Source organism: Rhinatrema bivittatum, chromosome 9 (assembly GCF_901001135.1).
Source record: "Rhinatrema bivittatum chromosome 9, aRhiBiv1.1, whole genome shotgun sequence".
Classification (NCBI taxonomy): domain Eukaryota; kingdom Metazoa; phylum Chordata; class Amphibia; order Gymnophiona; family Rhinatrematidae; genus Rhinatrema; species Rhinatrema bivittatum.
Window position 1 is genome coordinate 19,231,497 of NC_042623.1, and position 19,327 is coordinate 19,250,823.

Consider the following 19,327-nt stretch of genomic DNA (forward strand, 5'->3'; position numbering starts at 1 on the left):
TATCCTCAAGATTTTTAGGTATCTGCTTTCTTCATCCCCCACCAGTTTAAAGACTATTTCAAGTGTGTTTATTGTATTGTCGTTAATTGTTAAAGTAAGAACAAGATCTTTTTTTTTTTCCTAAGCAGTGATTGGTCACAGCCTTAATTACTGTATAGTTATCATTACTTCTTTATTTATTTTTACACACCATATAACCATGGTGCCCTTTCTTTTACACTACTCGAAATGTCATGTTGCTGAGTAAAGCTAATTTATTAACCCCAGTGCTAGAAGCTGGATTTTTTAATCGTACACTTCTCCATCACTAGCAATGGAACAAGAAATAATTAACAAATAAAACCAAATTCTGTTACATAGAACATAACAGTAGATAAAAGACTGTGTATGGTCCATACAGTTTGCTCCTCCGCATCTCCTGCTCAGCTTTATAGTCCCTTCCTCTCCCTCAGATCCTCTTTCTACTTGTCCCATGTTTTCTTGAATTCTGATACTCTTCTTGACTCCTCCACTCCATAGAGAGACTATGCATGTGTCTACCCCTCATCCTTATATTACTTCCAAGATTCTTTTTTTCACCTTCATCGCATGACTCCTCTTCTAAAGCAGGGCTTCCCACTCTGTGGATCGGGACCCAGATGGGGTCCCAAAACCTTCAGCTGGCATCGAGGGCTTCGAATGGCAGCACTTTTCAAGTACCAGCAGCATTACTAGTGGAAGGCAGAGTGGGGCCTGTGAGCCAGCATGCACTCACAGGCCCTGCAGCAGCCCCAATCTCACATGAGTGTCTGGTAACAGCCCTTCGTGAGGAGGGATTGGGGCTGATGTAGGATCTGCGAACTTGTGCTGGCTCACAGGCCCCACGCTGACTTCCATGACTAATACTACTGCCACTTGCAGACGAACATCGGGTTTAGACCAGCCGCAGGTGTATGGGAGAGGACGGTGTCTGCACAGGCTGATGGAGATTGCTACGGCTCCTCTCTCCTCACCCACCACTGAATTTAGCAAGAGACCAATGTTGCCCCTGTCATTAGCCTGCCTTATCTTCTCACTAGTTATCCACTTTTGGTGTGGGGCCCAAGGAAAAATGCTACTGCCGACCCTGGCCCAGAGGGATGTTTGGTTTAAGGGGCTGTTTGAAGAGAGGGATCAGATTCAGAAGGGGTTTGAGGGTTGATTTAGCTGAAGGATTGACTGTAGAGGGTGAGGTGGAGGAGTGACAGCAGATTGACTGGGGGATCTAAGAAAAGAGTTGGGGGTGAGAAGAGATTAGCTGGGGGGGATCAGAGAAAAAACTAGGAAAGGGAGGCTGAGAGTTGAGAGGAGACGGGAATGGTAGAATAGACTATACGTTGGGGTTGTAAAAAAGGGGGTAGGGTAAGAGGATCAGGGTGGATATGAAAAAGGGAGGAAAGGGTGAGAGGGAATGGGGAGTTGAGAGGAGCTAAGGAATGTAAGGGGATCATCTGGAGGGGAGGAAGTCCAGGAGGAGGTTAGCTGAGAGTGGAGTTTGTGGGATGGGGTGGGTGTTGAGAGAAGATCTTGTGAGAAGAGCATAAGCTGCAGTGGGGGGAGAGACCATACCCTGCTAATTTGCTTTGGTCGTCCTCTGGGGCGATGTGAATTTTCAAGAGCTAAAATTGGGTCACATTGGCTAAACATTTGGGAAGCCCTGTTCTAGAGCCTCTTTTCTGTTGACGGGGGGGGGGGGGGGGGGGGCAGTTGGATTCAGATGTCAACCAACATGGACCCCAACTCTTACAGTTTGGGGTACTGATAAGTAGACATAGTGGAAAAAGCACAGGATTGCTTCTTCAGCCAAGACCGAAAGCAAAGCAAGTCAAACAGCATTGTCTGAATTTTCAAGAAGAGAAGGATTTCCCTGGGAGGAGCCCTTCATTTGGCTTTGTACACTACTGACAGCATAAATTAAAAAGCTTTAAAAGAAAGATTTGTAATAACTAACAGATCAGAATGCAGTAACCAGCTTCCTTTATATTTATTACTTGACTGTGTTTGCTCAGATAAAACAGGTCACCAGCAGTAGCCCAAAATGTGAAAGCTCTGAGTGGCAAAGTAAAAATTCATACCTTATAAATGATCTTAAGATATTGATAACACGCTATAGATAAATCATGGGTCAGTATATCATACTCTACACGAATATTTGACGACATATCAATATTCATTGAATTCCAAGATCTTAAACTTAATTCCTGTAACTAATACCTATGCATAAGCTGCCGTTTTGCCTATGTGATAGGTTAACATTTTGGAGTAAACAACTCTAAATATCTCCATACATGGTAATGCTTGGCTACTAAAGATTATATATTCCCCACCCAGTAAAATGTTGCTAGCAGTAATTTTGTATGGGTTTGAAAGTTGCTTGGTCTTTGGTTGTAAATATTACTACCCTTATCATAAGGCTTGGAGGTGACTGCATGGAATACCCTTAAGAGAAACTTGGGGGTAACCTGCACAGCGTGACAGATATTACCATTAGAAACTTGCTGGGAAGACTGGCTGGACCATTTGGTCCTATTCTGCAGTCATTACTATGTAAGTATATACTACTATGAGAGGCCCCCACCTCCTGTGCATTCCTTGGAGGTATTTAAATCTCTTTTTCATATCTCCCCTTTCCTCCAGGGTATAAATGTTTAGCTCTTTGTGTGTCTCCATATGTCTTGATGAAGACCATTCTGAACAGACTCTTATTAGGTTTATCTCCTTTTGAAGGTGCAGCCTCCAGAATTGTACACAGTACTCCAAATGAAATCTCACCAGAGACTTATACAGAGGCAGTTTCACCTTTTTTGCTGCTGGCTGTTCCTCTCCCTCTGTATCAAACATCCTTTTGGTGTTTGCCTTTACCTTGTGTATCTGTTTGGACATGCTAGGATCATCGAATTTGATCCCTCAAAGATCCCTCTCTTGTTTTGTGCACATTCTGTACTGCTCCCTTTTCTTTTTGCAATCCAGATGCATTACCCTAGATTTTTTAGTTTTAACTCTTATCTGCCAGACTCTAGAACATTCCTCAAGCTTTAGTAGATCTCTCCTCAGGTGGTCAATGTTTCCAGGAAGTCTACCCTATTTCAGATTTTTGTGGTATCCACAAAAATGCAAACCTTTTTGTAATAGCCCTTCTGCAGCATTGCTTACAAAATGTTGAACAGAACTGGACCAAGGACTGATGTCTGCGGCACACCACTGGTGGTATCCCCTTTTCTTGGGTGAACTCGGTTTACCACTGCCCTTTAATCATATCCAACTCAAGCAGTTTCTAACCCATACCTAGGATACTGAATTTGTCATAGTTCCACATAGATGACGTATAAACGAAGGCCTTTCTGAAATCCAAGAACACTGCCTAGTCTCACCCTAATCTCTGGTCACACAGTCAAAGAAATTGATTAGATTTGTTTGACAAGACCTACCTCTGGTAAAATCATGCTGCCTTGGACCCTGTAATCTACTGGATTCCAGAAACTGCACCATCCTTTGTTGTAGCAGCGATTCAGACTAACTGGCCTGTAGCCTCACCCTTACTTACTCTTCCACATCCGTCTGTTTCCGGTCCTTTGACACCACTCCTAACTCTAAAGAAGCATTGAAACGTTCAGACACTGGAGCTTTCACAGCTTCTTTAATACCCTCAGATGTATCCTATCAGTCCCCATTGCTTCACCTACTTTTTTTTCAGCAGGAAACAGGGCGTCAGGCAGGCCACCTGTCAGTTTTTTTCTCACAAGTACCTTTTCTCTGAAAATAGATTTATCTTTTGATTTTTTCATTGACCATGTCTCTCATGTCAGAAGTAGGCCAGCAGCTTCATATTCTCTCTCAAGTGCACATGCAAGGGTGTACAGTGTACCGTAAAAGTGTGCTAAATCTGTCTTAGAAAGAACTATGTCCCTGATAGCTATGAAATCTGATCCAGGATGTCACTCAGAGTGATTTGGTCCTGGAAGGACAGGCTTTCTGCTTTCTTGCCAGTGAACTTAATCCTAGCTTCAAGAAACTGGCCTCAAAGGTCCGCTAAACCGACAGTGGTCACATTGGTTGCCAGGTCTCACCAAAGAGGTCCCAAAAAACAAAACGGAAGTCGGTCGAGCGTAGCCACAGATGTGAAAAAACAAAACAGGACAAGACCGATGCCTTGGAAAGTAAAATTTGCCGAAAAGGCGAAACTCGGCCGGAGTCGGGCACTCTTATTTTTAACTTGGATTAATTATAATCTTGTTCTGTTTTGTTTTTTCAAAAAAGAGGTCTCCACTTTATTGGCACTTGGCTTGACTCTTAGTCTCTAAGCAAAGTCTTGATCTTCCCACCCAAGTAAGAACAAAGGCTCCATAGATTAAGGGTGAATGCTGAAGGCAACAAGTGTGAGCTTCGAGCACAGGCTTCAGTGCATTGGGACAGTACCTGATATATGACTTTGAGATCCTAGATTTGATAAAGGTTCCATGGGCTCCAAAGCAGACAAGACTAGATGTTAGCCTGGTCTCCGCAGAACCTTCCCAAAGTCAAGTTGTATCTTGAAAGGGGCAAATGTATAGTCAGCTACAAATCCCACCCTACGGTTGTCGTCATCATTACTTGATGCGGTTTTGGAGTGGAAAATTTTGCTGGTACTTGCTCAATGCATTGTTGGTGCCAGTGGTCAAGCATCAAGTCCCTCAACCCTTTCTCTTCTCTAAGATTTGTTCTTCCCTTCTGTAAACTTAGTTATATGGAACTGAGTAACTATGTGCTTTAAAGATTGTTTATTTTTACCAGAAAATGTGAGAAATTCATTCTGCTCTGTACCACACAGCCCACTTAAGTAACTAGGGAAATACTGTCTTTAGGGAACATCTGTTACAGGGAAGCAGATTTTTTATTTTTTTCAAACCGTTGCTCAGATTGAAGACTTCTTCAAGTCCAGAAGTGACTAGCTTTCTCTAACCTGGAGGGCAGGTTGAGTGCATTGAGTCTTGGAATGGGTAGTGCTATGGGCAAGTCCACAGCTTCCTCAAGATTAGGATTATGAGGCATAGTCTCCCAAAAGCTTCTTTGGAGTCAGTATTCTTATTTATTGTTATAAGCAAGATTATTTATCACATGCTTTGATTTGATTTCTTGGAAAATCAGGTTATAAATGTTGATAACTTTGGGGAATGCAGGTGTACTGTGACTCACTTAGCTTGGGAAATGCACCAAGCTGACATTTGACTGATCAGCGTAGTGTGATGGCTGCTAGTATTTAAAATAGAATTTGAACCTTTTTAGTAAATTATACATGTATCCATTTTTTTTAATTATTGTGCAACCTGTATTTTAATAGGAGCAATTTATGAATAGACAGAATGGTATTTTCAGTAAACAGAAGAATCCAAATGTGAGCATTTCTGTTTAGAGCTTCCATTTAAGTTATTGCTGTAAGACAATAAAAGCAAAGGAATTAATAGACTTCAACTCATAACTTTCAAAGACAAAATAGGAATAGAATGCATAGTAATTACTGTTTTATTTTTTTTTCCCTTTTTCAAAGAAAATAAATTAAGATATTAATATGTACCTTTTTCAAGTGTAATTGTTCCTAACATTTGCATACTGCAGCATAAAGCAAGCAAGAGAGGTAGACACAGCTTAGATAAATTAGCAGCTGCGTGGAGTGTCTTCTCTCCCCCCCTCCCCCCGCAAGGTCTGAGTCCCATTCCTTAGGGTAGGGCCATTTTTCGTTGGGAACCATCTTTAAATTTATGAGCTATATTTACATATTTTTCTAGAGATATTTGTTGTTCACTTTTCTGCAAGAAATAGATTTAATAATTTCAATGGAAATTCTTACATTCATTAACAGATATCACGCTGCTTAGTAATCTTTCCCCTTTTTCCTAAATTTAAATTAAACAGATTCAAATATAAATCAAATGGTGATCTCATGCATTTAACAGCAGAAAAGAGAAGAAAGGTAGTATATATAATTAGGGAGACAATTTTTTTTTTTTTTTTTTAAAGAACACAGCTGTAACTTAATTTCTAAACCTTTTTAGCAAAATTGGCGCAAGTATTAAACTATAGGCAGAATAGGAAAGGAGATAGAAGAAAATCATTAACATATACTATAAGGAGAAAGATCTGATAGAAAATAAGGACTAGAATCTGGAACAGGATTTCAGATAAATCTAGAAAAATATGTCTAAACTTGTTTAGTATCTGGCAGTATATTTGTACTTTAATTTGTCCTTTCAGTAAATGAGTATCATGTCTTGTTTAAAATGTCACTAGTTGCTCAAAAGGAAAATTTACAAGTATCCTTACAGACAATTCTTAAACTCCTGTTTTATAGGACCATCATACCAAATTAAAAACAGGTTCTATTAGTTTTGTGAAAAACATTTAAAACAGCAAGTGTGTGTGTGTCCACACAGCTGTAATGATCTTCACTTAAACTTAATCAATTATACTTATTAAGCTAAAGCTTGAATTATTGCACATACATTTTATTATATTGAAAACAATTTGAACCCCCAAATTACTTTTGTACCAAGATGCATACCGGACATGGCTGCACATCCCAAAATATTGCATTTCTTCAAAATAACATCTGTATTCCCTATACAACTTTAATGCTTAACAATCCTAAAAAGTTTATTTCATGAGTATCCTTGAAAAGCAAAACAGACTAAAGCTAAATAATTCTGTCTTCAGTGGGAATCATTCTAAGCATATGATTTCATTCTTACCAGATTTTCAGTCTATTTGTTTCTATGACTTTATCTTCTGTACTCTGTGTTAGATCTATCTTTCTCATATGTTTTCTTAAGGGAATATAGTTGTTTAGATGCAGGCTGGCAAGAACTAACCTCAGATAAGTTACATAGTATAGATCTATTTTTCTTCTGCTAATTCTTGTTAAGGATGTAACTGGACATAAGCAAGTAGTAGTTAGCTAGCTTCAAAGATAAGGAAAGGGGAAAAAAAACCAAGAGTGAGGAAAAATGTTGAAGGTCAGAAACCAGCTGGAGAAGGAACTACAGGGAAAACAGTAGGATGACACTATTGGCACGTGCAATTTGCTGCACATGGCCTTACCTTTTACTTCTTTGTGTCTAGGGACCCTCTGTGCTTATCTCAGGTTTTCTTAAACTCAGTTACTATTTATCTCTACCACCTTCCTTAGGAATCCATTTCTGTATCCACCACCCTTCCCATGAAGAAATAATTTCTGATGTCACTCCTGAGTTTTCCCCCTTGAAGTCTTTTACTAGACCCCCCTTCTTCTAGAGCATTCTTTCCTCTGAAAAGGGTTTGCTTCTTGTGTGTTATATATACCTTTGAGATATTTCAATATCTTTAGATCAGTGGTTACCAAACCTGTCCTGGAGGACTCCCAGCCAGTTGGGTTTTAAAGATATCTACAATGAATATGCATTAGATAAATTTGGATGCAGTGAAGGCAGAACATGTAAATCTCATGCATATTCATTATGGATATCCTGAAAATCCAATTGGCTGAGAGTCTTCTAGGACAGGTTTGGGAACCACTAATCTATACCAAATGCCATATGAAACTGATGTGCATGCACTGCCTTTAGGGGTAGATTTTCAGACGAGCGCGAACAGCCTACTTTTGTTTGCGCTCCAGGCGCAAACAAAAGTACGCTGGATTTTAGTAGATACGCGCGTAGTCGCGCGTATCGGCTAAAATCCTGGATCGGCGCGCGCAAGGCTATCGATTTCGTATAGCCTGCGCGCGCCGAGCCGCGCAGCCTACCCCCGTTCCCTCCTAGGCCGCTCCGAAATCGGAGCGGCCTAGAAGGGAACTTTCCTTTGCCCTCCCCTCACCTTCCCCTCCCTTCCCCTACCTAACCCACCCGCCCGGCCCTGTCTAAACCCCCATCCTACCTTTGTCGGGGGATTTACGCCTCCCGGAGGGAGGCGTAAATCCCCGCGCGCGAGCGGGACTCCTGCGCGCCGGGCCGCAACCTGGGGGCGGGTACGGAGGGCGCGGCCACGCCCCCGGGCCGTAGCCACGCCCCCGTACCCGCCCCCAAAACGCTGCCGACACGCCCCCAAAACGCCGCGACGACCGGGCCCGCCCCCCGACACGCCCCCCTCCGAGAACCCCGGGACGTACGCGAGTCCCGGGGCTCTGCGCGCGCCGGGAGGCCTATGTAAAATAGGCTTCCCGGCGCGCAGGGCCCTGCTCGCGTAAATCCGCCCGGTTTTGGGCGGATTTACGCGAGCAGGGCTCTGAAAATCCGCCCCTAAATGCATGCAAATTTATCTAATGCTTGCTTATTGTGGATATCATGAAAACCCGAATGACTAGAGGTCCCCAGAACAGGTTTTGAGATCCACTGGTGTAGACCCTGCACCGTTTTGGTAGCTCTTTCCTGAATGGCATCCAGCCTGTCTTAAATCCTTTCACAGGAATGACCTCCAGAACTGGGTATGATATTCTAGGTGTGGTCTCACCAACGCCCCTGTACAAAAACATTACCTCCTATATTTTGTACTGGTTATATCTCTCCCTGTGCACCCTAATATACCTCTCCCTGTGCACCCTAATATACCTCTGGATAAATACTAAATGACTACTAAAGAGCTGGGACATTTTATCCTTTTTATTTAAAATTTAGTTAAAACTGTTTTTGTTCTTTGAGTAGAATTTAAGGTGTAACCCCCTCCTTTCTCTATTCTGTCAAGGAGAACCTGGAAGATGTAGCAGGCCAGATTGACAAACTGAAGAGTAGCAAATACCTGGACTGGATGGTATACATCCCAATGAAATTTCAAATGTATTACAAGTAATTTGTAACCTATCATTAAAATCCTCTGTTGTACCTGAAGACTAGAAGGTGGCCAATGTAATCACAATATTTAAAAAGGGCTCCAGAGGTGATGAGGGAAACTATAGACCAGTGAGCCTGACTCCAGTTCTGGGAAAAATCATGGAAACTATTATAAAGAATAAACTCACAGAATGTATAGATAGGACATGATTTAATGGGGCACAGTCAGCATGGATTTACCCAAGGGAAGTCTTGCTTCACAAATCTGCTACATTTTTTTTTTTTGAAGGGGTGAATAAGCTTGTGGATAAAGGTGAAACAGTAGATGTGGCTTCTCAGAAAACTAAAAAGCCATGGGATAGGAGGCGATGTCCTTTTGTGCATTGCAGACTGTTTAAAAGACAGGAAACAGAGTAGGATTACCGTAAATGGTTAGTTTTCCCATTGGAAAAAGGTAAACAGTGGAGTGCCTCAGGGATCTGTTCTTGGACTGGTGCTTTTTAATATATTTATAAATGATCTGGAAAGCGGTACAACGAATGAGTGATCAGATTAGCAGATGATACAAAATTATTCAGAGTAGTTAAATCACAAGTGGTAACTCCTAAAATGGAACCTAACATTGTACAGCTGCTATATAGCATGGGTTATATTTCCCTATGGGCGTCCATATAGCAAATGAAATATAATGTGGACAAGTGCAAGGTGATGCATAATCTTTGTCTCGCAAGGTCCTCCTGCAATTTATCACAATCCACTTGAGATTTAACTACTCTGCATAATTTTGTGTCATCTGCAAATTTGATCACTTCACTTGTCTTACCCCTTTCCAGATCATTTATAAATATATTAAAAAGCACTGGTCCAAGTACAGATCCCTGAGGCACTCCACTGTTTACTTTTTTCCACTGTGGAAACTGACCATATAATCCTGCTCTCTGTTTCCTTTTAACCAACTTGCAATCCAGAAAAGGACATCGCCTCTTATCCCATGACTTTTTAGTTTTCTTAGAAGCCTCTCATGCAAGACTCTATCGAATGCCTTCTGGAAATCCAAATACACCATATCTACCAGTTCACAGTTGTCCACATGTTTATTCACCCCTTCAAAAAATGTAGGACATTTGTGAGGCAAGATTCTCCTTGGGTAAATCCATGTTGGCTGTGTCCCATCAAACCATGTCTATCTAAATGTTTTGTGATTTTATTCTTTATAGAAATTTCCACAGTTTTTCCCAGCACTGAAGTCAGGCTCACTGAATCCCTTTTTAAATATAGGGGTTATATTGGCCATCTTCCAGTTTTCAGGTACATCAGAAGATTTTAATGATAGGTTATAAATTTTTACTAATAGTTCTGAAATTTCATTTTTTAGTTCTTTCAGAACACTGGGGTGTATACCATCTGGTCCAGGAGATTTACTACTCTTCAGATGGTTAATCAGGCCTTACCACATCTTCCAGGTTCACCGTGATTTGTTTCAGTTGATCAGAATCATCACCCATGAAAACCTTCTCCGGAATGGGTATCTCTTCAACATCCTCTTCAGAAAACACTGAAGCAAAGAAATCGTTCAATCTTTCCGCAATGGCCTTATCTTCTCTAAATGCCCCTTTAACCCCTTGATCATCCAGCGGTCCAACCAACTCCCTTGCAGGCTTTCTGCTTCAGATATATTTTAAAAAGATTTTATTGTGAGTTTTTGCCTCTTTGGCCAAATTCTTTTCAAATGTTCTCTTAGCCCGTCTTATCAATGTCTTACATTTAACTTGCCAATGCTTATGCTTTATCCTATTTTCTTCTGAAGGATCCTTCTTCCAATTTTTGAATGAAGATCATTTGGCTAAAATAGCCTTGTTGTGTTTGTGGCATTGTGGACCCTTGGTTGCTGTAGAGATGACTCCGCCCACGGGGAGGGGCCCCGTGGGGAACCACAGCAATAGGCTAAACTTAGCAGACATGGAATGAATGGAAGGCTTTATTGTACTGCTGTAGATAGATGGTTTGAAGCAGGAAGGTAAGGCACTGAGGTCCGCGAGGTGCCAATACGTTCAACAGTCTCAGATGTAGAATCTCACCCAGATGTTCAAGAGAGGTGGGGACCCGCAGTGCGGGCAACGCCGAGCCTGGTGGGTGGAGTTGGAGCACCGGACCATAGAGGTACTCACTGGAGTGTAGGCGTCTTCCTGGTAGTGAGATGGTGGGACCGAAGGTCCGTGGTACAGGATACAAAGACTGGTTAGGCCCTTGAGGAGCGAGTACCTGATAGTCCGGAGATCCTGAAAAGAATGAGAGAGAGACCCCCGAGGAGCGGTTGTCTCAGTTAATAGAGGCTCCGAAGGGTGATGGAAGTGAGAGACCCCCGAGGACCGGGTGTCTTGAGCTTCTAAGGAGCGAGGCCCTTGGAGTGTAGAGCGGCATCTAAGCGTGCAGCTTAGAGCAGTCAGAGTGGCTTAAACCGAAGTCCTTGCTAACTCAAAGGTGGTAGCAAAGCAGAGGCTTTAAATACCCGGAGGTATTGACTTCATGTGGTGGGGACGCCCCCGAGGTTCCCACCATGACGTGTATTTGAGTGTAGGAGATGTGCGTACGCGCGCGCACCCTTGGAGGCCACGGGAGTGAGCATGGCGGACTGGAACGCCCATGCTAAGCTGGAGACGCCGAGGCAGCCATCTTGCCCAGGGAAGAGGAAAAGGGAAGAAAAGAGGTAAGGCAGAGCGGTCGCAGCCGTCTGCGATCGGACGCAACAAGCCTCTTTCATCTCACCTTTTAACCATGCCGGTAATCATTTTGTCTTCCTTCCACCTTTCTTAATGCATGGAGTACATCTGGTCTGTGTTTCTAGGATGGTATTTTTAACAATGTCCATACCTGTTGCACACTTTTTACCTTTGTAGCTGCACTTTTCAGTTTTTTTTCTAACTATTTTTCTCATTTTATCAAAGTTTCCCTTTTGAAAGTTTAGCACGAGAGCCATGGATTTACATACTGTCCTCCTTCCGGTCATTAATTCAAATTTGATCATATTATTTATTTATTTAGTTAGTTAGCAGCTTTTCTATACCGGTATTCGTGTGAACATCATATCTGTTTACCTCAAACAAAAGTTAGAAAATACATCGAACAGGTGGGAAGAAACTGGGGCAGGGAGGGAGAATAACTGGAAGGGGTAAGGCAGAAAGAGCTTAACGGTTAACAGAGAATGCAAAACAATGAGGTCAATTAAAATTCAAGCTATTATGATCACTATTGCCAAGCGGTCCCACCACCATTACCTCTCTCACCAAGTCCTGTGCTCCACTGAGAATTAGATCTAAAATTGCTCCCTCTCTCGTCTGTTTCTGAACCAATTGCTCCATAAAACTGTCATTTATTCCTTCCAGGAACTTTATCTCTCTAACATATACTGATGTTACATTTACCCAGTCAATATTGAAGTAATTGAAGTCTCCCATTATTACTGCACTACCAATTTGGTTAGCTTCCCTAATTTCTCTTAGCATTTCACTGCCATCTCACCATCTTGACCAAGTGGACGGTAGTATACTCCTATCACTATTCTCTTCCCCAACACACAAGGGATTTCTACCCATAAAGATTCAATTGTGCATTTAGTCTCATGCAGGATCTTTACCCTGTTGGACTCTATGCCATCCCCGACATAAAGCGCCACACCTCCTCCCGAGTGCTCCTCTCTGTCATTGCGATATAATTTGTACCCCGGTATAGCACTGTCCCATTGGTTATCCTTCTTCTACCATGTCTCTGAGATGCCAATTAAGTCTGTCATCATTCACTGCTATACATTCTAATTCTCCTTTGAAGATACCTCTCTCCGAACCATGTGCTGCTGAGCGACTGTTGGCTTTCCAATAGTCGCTCAGCGACTGTTGGAAAGCCAACAGTCTGTAACAAGCAGGCCACCCCCTGTAACAAGCAGGGGGTGGCCTGCTTGTTACAGCGGTTGCTACCCCTAATTGAGCTGGATGTCACTTGGATGCAGATACAGAGCTGCTCTCTAAATTGGGTGGAGGGGAATTAGGGCTGGAGGGTACTGGAAGCCAATAGTAACAGGTGGGAGAGAGGAAAAGGGAAAAAAAATGGATAAAGTGCGTAGCTTGCTGGGCAGACTTGATGGGCCGTTTGGTCTTCTTCTGCCGTCATTTCTATGTTTCTATGTTTCCCCTTTGTTCTAGTTTAAAAGCTGCTCTATCTCCTTTTAAAGATTATACTGCTTGTAAATTTTGTTGTAACATTGTGAATCATTTGTTGGGAATTTTTTTTTGTTTGTTTGTTGTATGTTGGTATTAGATGTGTGTCTATCCCCTGTCATTCTTTTCAATTATACAATATGGGTTTGGTCTCCCCTTTTTTTATATACTAGTAAATTAGTTTTTGAAATTCGTGTTTATAAAATAAAAATGTGTAACTTTTATAAACTTTCTGTAAATTAAATTGCATTCCATTAATGGTTTGTAATGTAGTGGCAATAAACAATGGTACAGTTCTGTAATACTAAAGAACCCTCATTTACATGGCCTTTAATATTTTACTCTTTTCACTTATTTTCTAGAAACCGTGTATTTGTTTGGTGGCTGGGATGGTACTCAAGACCTGGCGGATTTCTGGGCATATAGCGTGAGAGAAAACCAGTGGAGCTGCATATCTAGAGATACCGAAAAAGAGGCAAGTTGTGAAATCTTTTACAACTCAGAAGAGTATCACAACAATTTTGTGATGTCAGTAGGTAGGGTGAGTAATGAGTGATGTCTTTGACAAGCATGATGGGCTGATGTATTTAAATGGGTTATGTAACCAACTACTTGTTTAGCTGGGAAAACAGTGAAACTAGAGCATTGAAGAATTTCTTTCCCTATAGTGGTTGGTGTATTAAAACAGAATTGTTTCCCAAACCATTCTTCCACCTGTGGCTGGTCCCCTGGACATGAACACACGTCACATAGAATAAGATTCTACAAACTCCTTTTACTGCTTTATAATAAGATCCTCGGCTTTTAATACTGAAAATCAGTTTGTCGAATTGCAGTATGTTTCATTTATTTAATTTGCTGAACATGGCAAATCTTAAATACAATCTTTTTTTTTAATTCAATTTATTACTTTTCCAAAATTAAATACAAAGAGCAAAATTTTGCACAGAAACATCATGAGAGCTTATTCAATAGGAAAATATAGTACAGGTAGAACTAAAAAAAAAAGGAAAGAACAACAAAATCTTCCTCTCATTTAGTCCAACAAATCTGGGGAGGAGTGGGTAAAATGAGTAAAAAAACAAAGAAAAAGAAAATTAGAAAAAAAAGGCTATAACACAAGCACTATCCACCTCCTTTGATTCAAAAGGACTACCGTATTTCCACGACAATAACCCGCCCACGTATATAACCCGCCCACACACATAACCCGCAGGTTTTCCAGATTTATGAAAAAAAGTTTTAATATACCCCGCCTCCTCATATAACCCGCGGGCAGACAGGGCGCTTGTCCGAGGGGCATCGCATCCCTCGGTCATTCATTCGTTCATTTAACCGATTTCTGGTTCCATGCGAACCCCTCTGTCACAATCAGACCGTGAACACGGAGCAGTGAGAGCAGGCTGGCGGGAAGAGCCGCTTAAACCCCGGGGACCTTTGCGCGGTTTGCAGGACTTGCAAGCTTAAAGCCTGGGGAGGGGAAGGCCGTAAAGCGCCGCTCAGGTCTGGGCCAGAACCCGCGCTTCCCTCCAGCCTTACCCCCATTGCTCCTTCCGTGCTAAGCGGCTTTTCCCGGCAGGGCGGACGCTGCCCGCTCTCGGAGCGCACGGCCGGGCTCTCAGTCACCGACCGGAAGCTACAGCTCCGCCATGGTTGTGAGGGCGAGACAGGCGTGAAGCGCCGCTCAGGTCTGGGCCAGAACCCGCGCTTCCCTCCAGCCTTACCCCCATTGCTCCTTCCGTGCTAAGCGGCTTTTCCCGGCAGGGCGGACGCTGCCCGCTCTCGGAGCGCACGGCCGGGCTCTCAGTCACCGACCGGAAGCTACAGCTCCGCCATGGTTGTGAGGGCGAGACAGGCGTGAAGCGCCGCTCAGGTCTGGGCCAGAACCCGCGCTTCCCTCCAGCCTTACCCCCATTGCTCCTTCCGTGCTAAGCGGCTTTTCCCGGCAGGGCGGACGCTGCCCGCTCTCGGAGCGCACGGCCGGGCTCTCAGTCACCGACCGGAAGCTACAGCTCCGCCATGGTTGTGAGGGCGAGACAGGCGTGAAGCGCCGCTCAGGTCTGGGCCAGAACCCGCGCTTCCCTCCAGCCTTACCCCCATTGCTCCTTCCGTGCTAAGCGGCTTTTCCCGGCAGGGCGGACGCTGCCCGCTCTCGGAGCGCACGGCCGGGCTCTCAGTCACCGACCGGAAGCTACAGCTCCGCCATGGTTGTGAGGGCGAGACAGGCGTGAAGCGCCGCTCAGGTCTGGGCCAGAACCCGCGCTTCCCTCCAGCCTTACCCCCATTGCTCCTTCCGTGCTAAGCGGCTTTTCCCGGCAGGGCGGACGCTGCCCGCTCTCGGAGCGCACGGCCGGGCTCTCAGTCACCGACCGGAAGCTACAGCTCCGCCATGGTTGTGAGGGCGAGACAGGCGTGAAGCGCCGCTCAGGTCTGGGCCAGAACCCGCGCTTCCCTCCAGCCTTACCCCCATTGCTCCTTCCGTGCTAAGCGGCTTTTCCCGGCAGGGCGGACGCTGCCCGCTCTCGGAGCGCACGGCCGGGCTCTCAGTCACCGACCGGAAGCTACAGCTCCGCCATGGTTGTGAGGGCGAGACAGGCGTGAAGCGCCGGGGCGGGGGGAGAGAGATGTTAACCACTGCTGTAAAATTTTTTCTGGATAACCCGCCCACGTTTATACCCCGCGGGGGGCATGCGGGGTAGGTAAAAACGCACATTACCCGCGGGTTATATGCGTGGAAATACGGTAATGCACTCACTCTGCCTTAGGTAGATGGAAGCAAATTCCCTGCCCTAGCATCCAAAAAAGCCCTAAGCTGTTTGGGAACAAAAAAACAATCTGTGTTTAGTTTAACTACACATTTACAAAAGTATCTGAAGAGGAAGGAAGCTCCAAGAGCTAAAATTTCTTGATGCATTCCAAGAAACCCTTTCCTCTTTTGAGTGACCTTGGCCAATTCTGGATAAATCCTGACCAGGTCACCTAGGAAATTCACATTCGTATACCTGAAATATTTTTTCACTACGAAAATTAAATCTTGATCATATAAAAAGAAACAATTATTTAGCCCTCTCAATAATCTCACTTGTAGAAATCTCCAAAAATGCAGACAAATCTAAATTCATAGGAAGTTGAGTTAGACCCAGTTGGTCAATTTGCGATTTATAAGGAAGAAAATAAAACTTGCTGAGCCTGGGGATATGATTAAGTGGAATCTGTAAGACTTGCATAAAATATTTCCAAAAAATTAGTTGAGGTAATTCTCCTATAACAGTAGAAAAATTAGTCTGTTTTAAATTTAAATGGCAAAGCTGATTTTCCATGTTCTTCACTCTACTATTTAAGAAGGCTCGCTCGCGAATAATGGGCTTGTTCACATTTTTTACTACTTGTACTTCCTTCTCGATAGTCTGAAGTCTTCCTGAATGTTCCTGAAATATGTTGATGGTCTTGTACCATCGAGTCCAGCTTTTGAGAAATGACCTCTACGTTATAGGAATGCACCATAAAAGACTGAGACAGATTTGCAACCAAATCCCATAGAGCTTTGAACATTGCCACTTCCAGTTTGATGATAGGAAAAGAAATAGACCTCATTGTAGCCTCACCCTCTTCTTGAGCTGCCACCCCCCATGGTCCCAGTCCCAAAGGTCCCATTGAAAAAAATTCAAGGGGATGACTGTTAAGTTCTACCGCAAGCCTCCATTGCAATATACTCGCATGGAAAAGAGAAGCCAGGCTCCGGCCTGGGAACATCACCTGTGGCCCTCTTCATACAGGTAACAACAGCGAGATCATCACTGTGTGCCCGGGCTGACACTGCATCTTTCTATAGGGCAATAGGCGGTGGTGGGCAACTGTCCGGCAGGCTCAGTGATACTTCTCCTCCCCCCCCCCCCCCCCCCGCACAGGCAAGACTCATTGCTTCAACAGGGCTTGAGGCCCTCACTACAGAGGAAGAAGAGGAAGCAAACTCCATGATGGAGGGGGAGAAATCACAGAAGGAAATACTCTCACCCTTCCCTTTCATTTTGATGGCATCTTGTTTAGGAAACAGGTAAACCGAGAATGCTAAGAACAGCATGGAGCCGCTTCAGGCTTGTACTGCCATCTTGACCCCTCCTCTAAAATCCAGTCTTTAATCATCACAAAATTGAATTATCTTCACATCAAAATTAGCAGTCACCTACTTTGCTTTGATTGTTAATCTTTACAAATCTTGCTGCAGGAGGCGAGCAAGTTGGTTCTTAGGTTTGCATCCTCAAAATGTTTTCGAAAGACTTGGTGATTATAGAAATAAAAGTGAACAATCTGTTGGACTACCTTCAAGTTTTTGTAGCTAGGATTTTATAATAAAAAAACAAATTTACCTTATGATCTAAAATCAAAGTAAAAAGTATATCTAATTTGTTTCCAGTTCAACAAATATATACATAGAGAGAGAGATGTTCAGCTACTGAAACAACTGTGCCCTCCAGGCTATTTAGTATGCCATCATGCCAGGAGTAAATGGAGGGGGGTAGGTGTTGTGTTAGTTTACCATGCTACTAACACACACACACTATATACACATACATAAAACCTATAGGGAAACCATTTTTCCCTTGGCTGTGGACTGATTTAATGAAACCAAATTAGCCAAATCTGTATGAGCATGTGGTTTTCTTAAACCATCTCCCCATCAATGAAAGGAAATACTCCCTTAGGTAAAGTGCAATGGCTCCACTCAGAGAGTAGCCGGTTCTTACAGTCACCTCCTCCGTTCTCAGCTGAGCCTTTTTCAAAGGCAGTGCTTCGCTTAATGATGATGCCATCAGGCCTCAGGAGCATGGCCATCTCCCTCCCACATAGTGTACATATAGGCTTCGGGGTGGCCTGCATGGAGCGGCAGTTGCTATTACCCTTAGCAGAAGGCATCATCGCTCTCCTCTTTGACGGCAGGGTGGGGAAAAAGGGGAATTGGATTCAGATGATAGCCAACGCTGGGCCCTGACTTTTACACTCTGGGGTATTAATAGGCAGACATTAGGGAAAAAGCACAGGACTGCTTCTACGACCAAGTCCAAAAGCAAAGCACATTCAAGCAGCATTGGCTGAATTTGTAAGACTCTGCTCAGCCCGTAAAAATGTTGCCAGCAGTAATTTTGTTATGGGTTTGACAGTTACTTGGTTTTGTATGTAAATATTACCACTTTTAACATACATTTTGGGGGTAACCTGCGCAGAGGGTAGTTACTGGAGCGTTTGGTCTTTTTCTGCCGTTATTTCTAGGTAAGTGACTTACAGTAGAAATAAAGACTGCTCATATTTCAGGATACTACCCTAGTCTACCACATCAAACATGCATTTTGATTTTGAAATGGAGACTCAGTTGTGCTGTAGAAATGGAAAACCGGTAAGTTCCAATAATTATCATGAAACACATTCAGAGGGGGCACCTCCAGAGGTTCTTGTAAGTGGGCATATGTATAGCTGAAAAGTACGGTCCCAAGAAATCGGCTATATCAGTACAATATCATCCGTGCTAACTTCTTGGGACCATATTTTCAACTAATACAGATGCTCACTCACAAGAATATTGCTAAGCAAAACAACATCGTTGTTCAGAAGTGACTGGGGGTGCCTGTCCTTGAATTGCCCATCTTAGGCGTTTTTAAATTAATGTGATTTGTTTTATTTAAATTTTTGTGATTTCTGACCTTGATTGATGGTCACTGGTGCAAATTGTTCTTGGGCTACAATTGATTTTAGCAGAGCTGGCTCTGCAAGAAATGGTCACTTTCGAAGCAGTTCTTCTAGTGTTTTTCTTCCTTGTGTGTGTCTGTCTCTTTTAAAAAGGTATTCTGCAGCATTTCCACTTGCTCCTTTGACTTAAGATCCAGGTAGTGCTCAGTCTTATCACTTTCTCAATCCTTTGATTTCATTGGAATAAGTGTGTGGGAAGGAACACCTTAAGTATTAGGAGATCTGATATGTTCCCAGACCACCTGTAGTGAGAGAGAAAATAACTTCAGATGAGGCTAGTATCCCCTTTCCAGTACCTATTTTATTCTGTTTTCCCATTGTCTTCCTCCTAAAAGTTCTCAGACGTGCTATGTTATTTCAAAGGAAGCATAAAACATTTCCTGCTTTCTCCTAACTGAATCTCCGTAAGAGCTTTCATCTGATTTTCATAATAAGCCCAAGTTAATAGTGATTCCTCATTTCTAGAATTAGCAATTTATATCAATAAAGGATGTGAAAGTGCTCTGCAAACTCATAGCACTTTTATCATCCATGGTAAATTCTTCTTAGTTTGGTGTCCAGCTTGCTGTATACATTTGTGCA

At 43.2% G+C, this 19,327-nt stretch overlaps 1 protein-coding gene across 6 annotated transcripts in view; it reads left to right on the forward strand.

Annotated features, from left to right (window-relative positions):
• MKLN1 (muskelin 1) overlaps positions 1-19,327 on the forward strand; it is a 315,844-nt gene that overhangs the window by 216,544 nt on the left and 79,973 nt on the right. For all 6 annotated transcript variants that reach the window (XM_029616983.1, XM_029616986.1, XM_029616984.1 and 3 more), the window contains one exon: positions 13,366-13,478. In XM_029616983.1, coding sequence (XP_029472843.1) covers positions 13,366-13,478 — 113 coding nt within the window. The remainder of the gene's footprint in view (positions 1-13,365; positions 13,479-19,327) is intronic.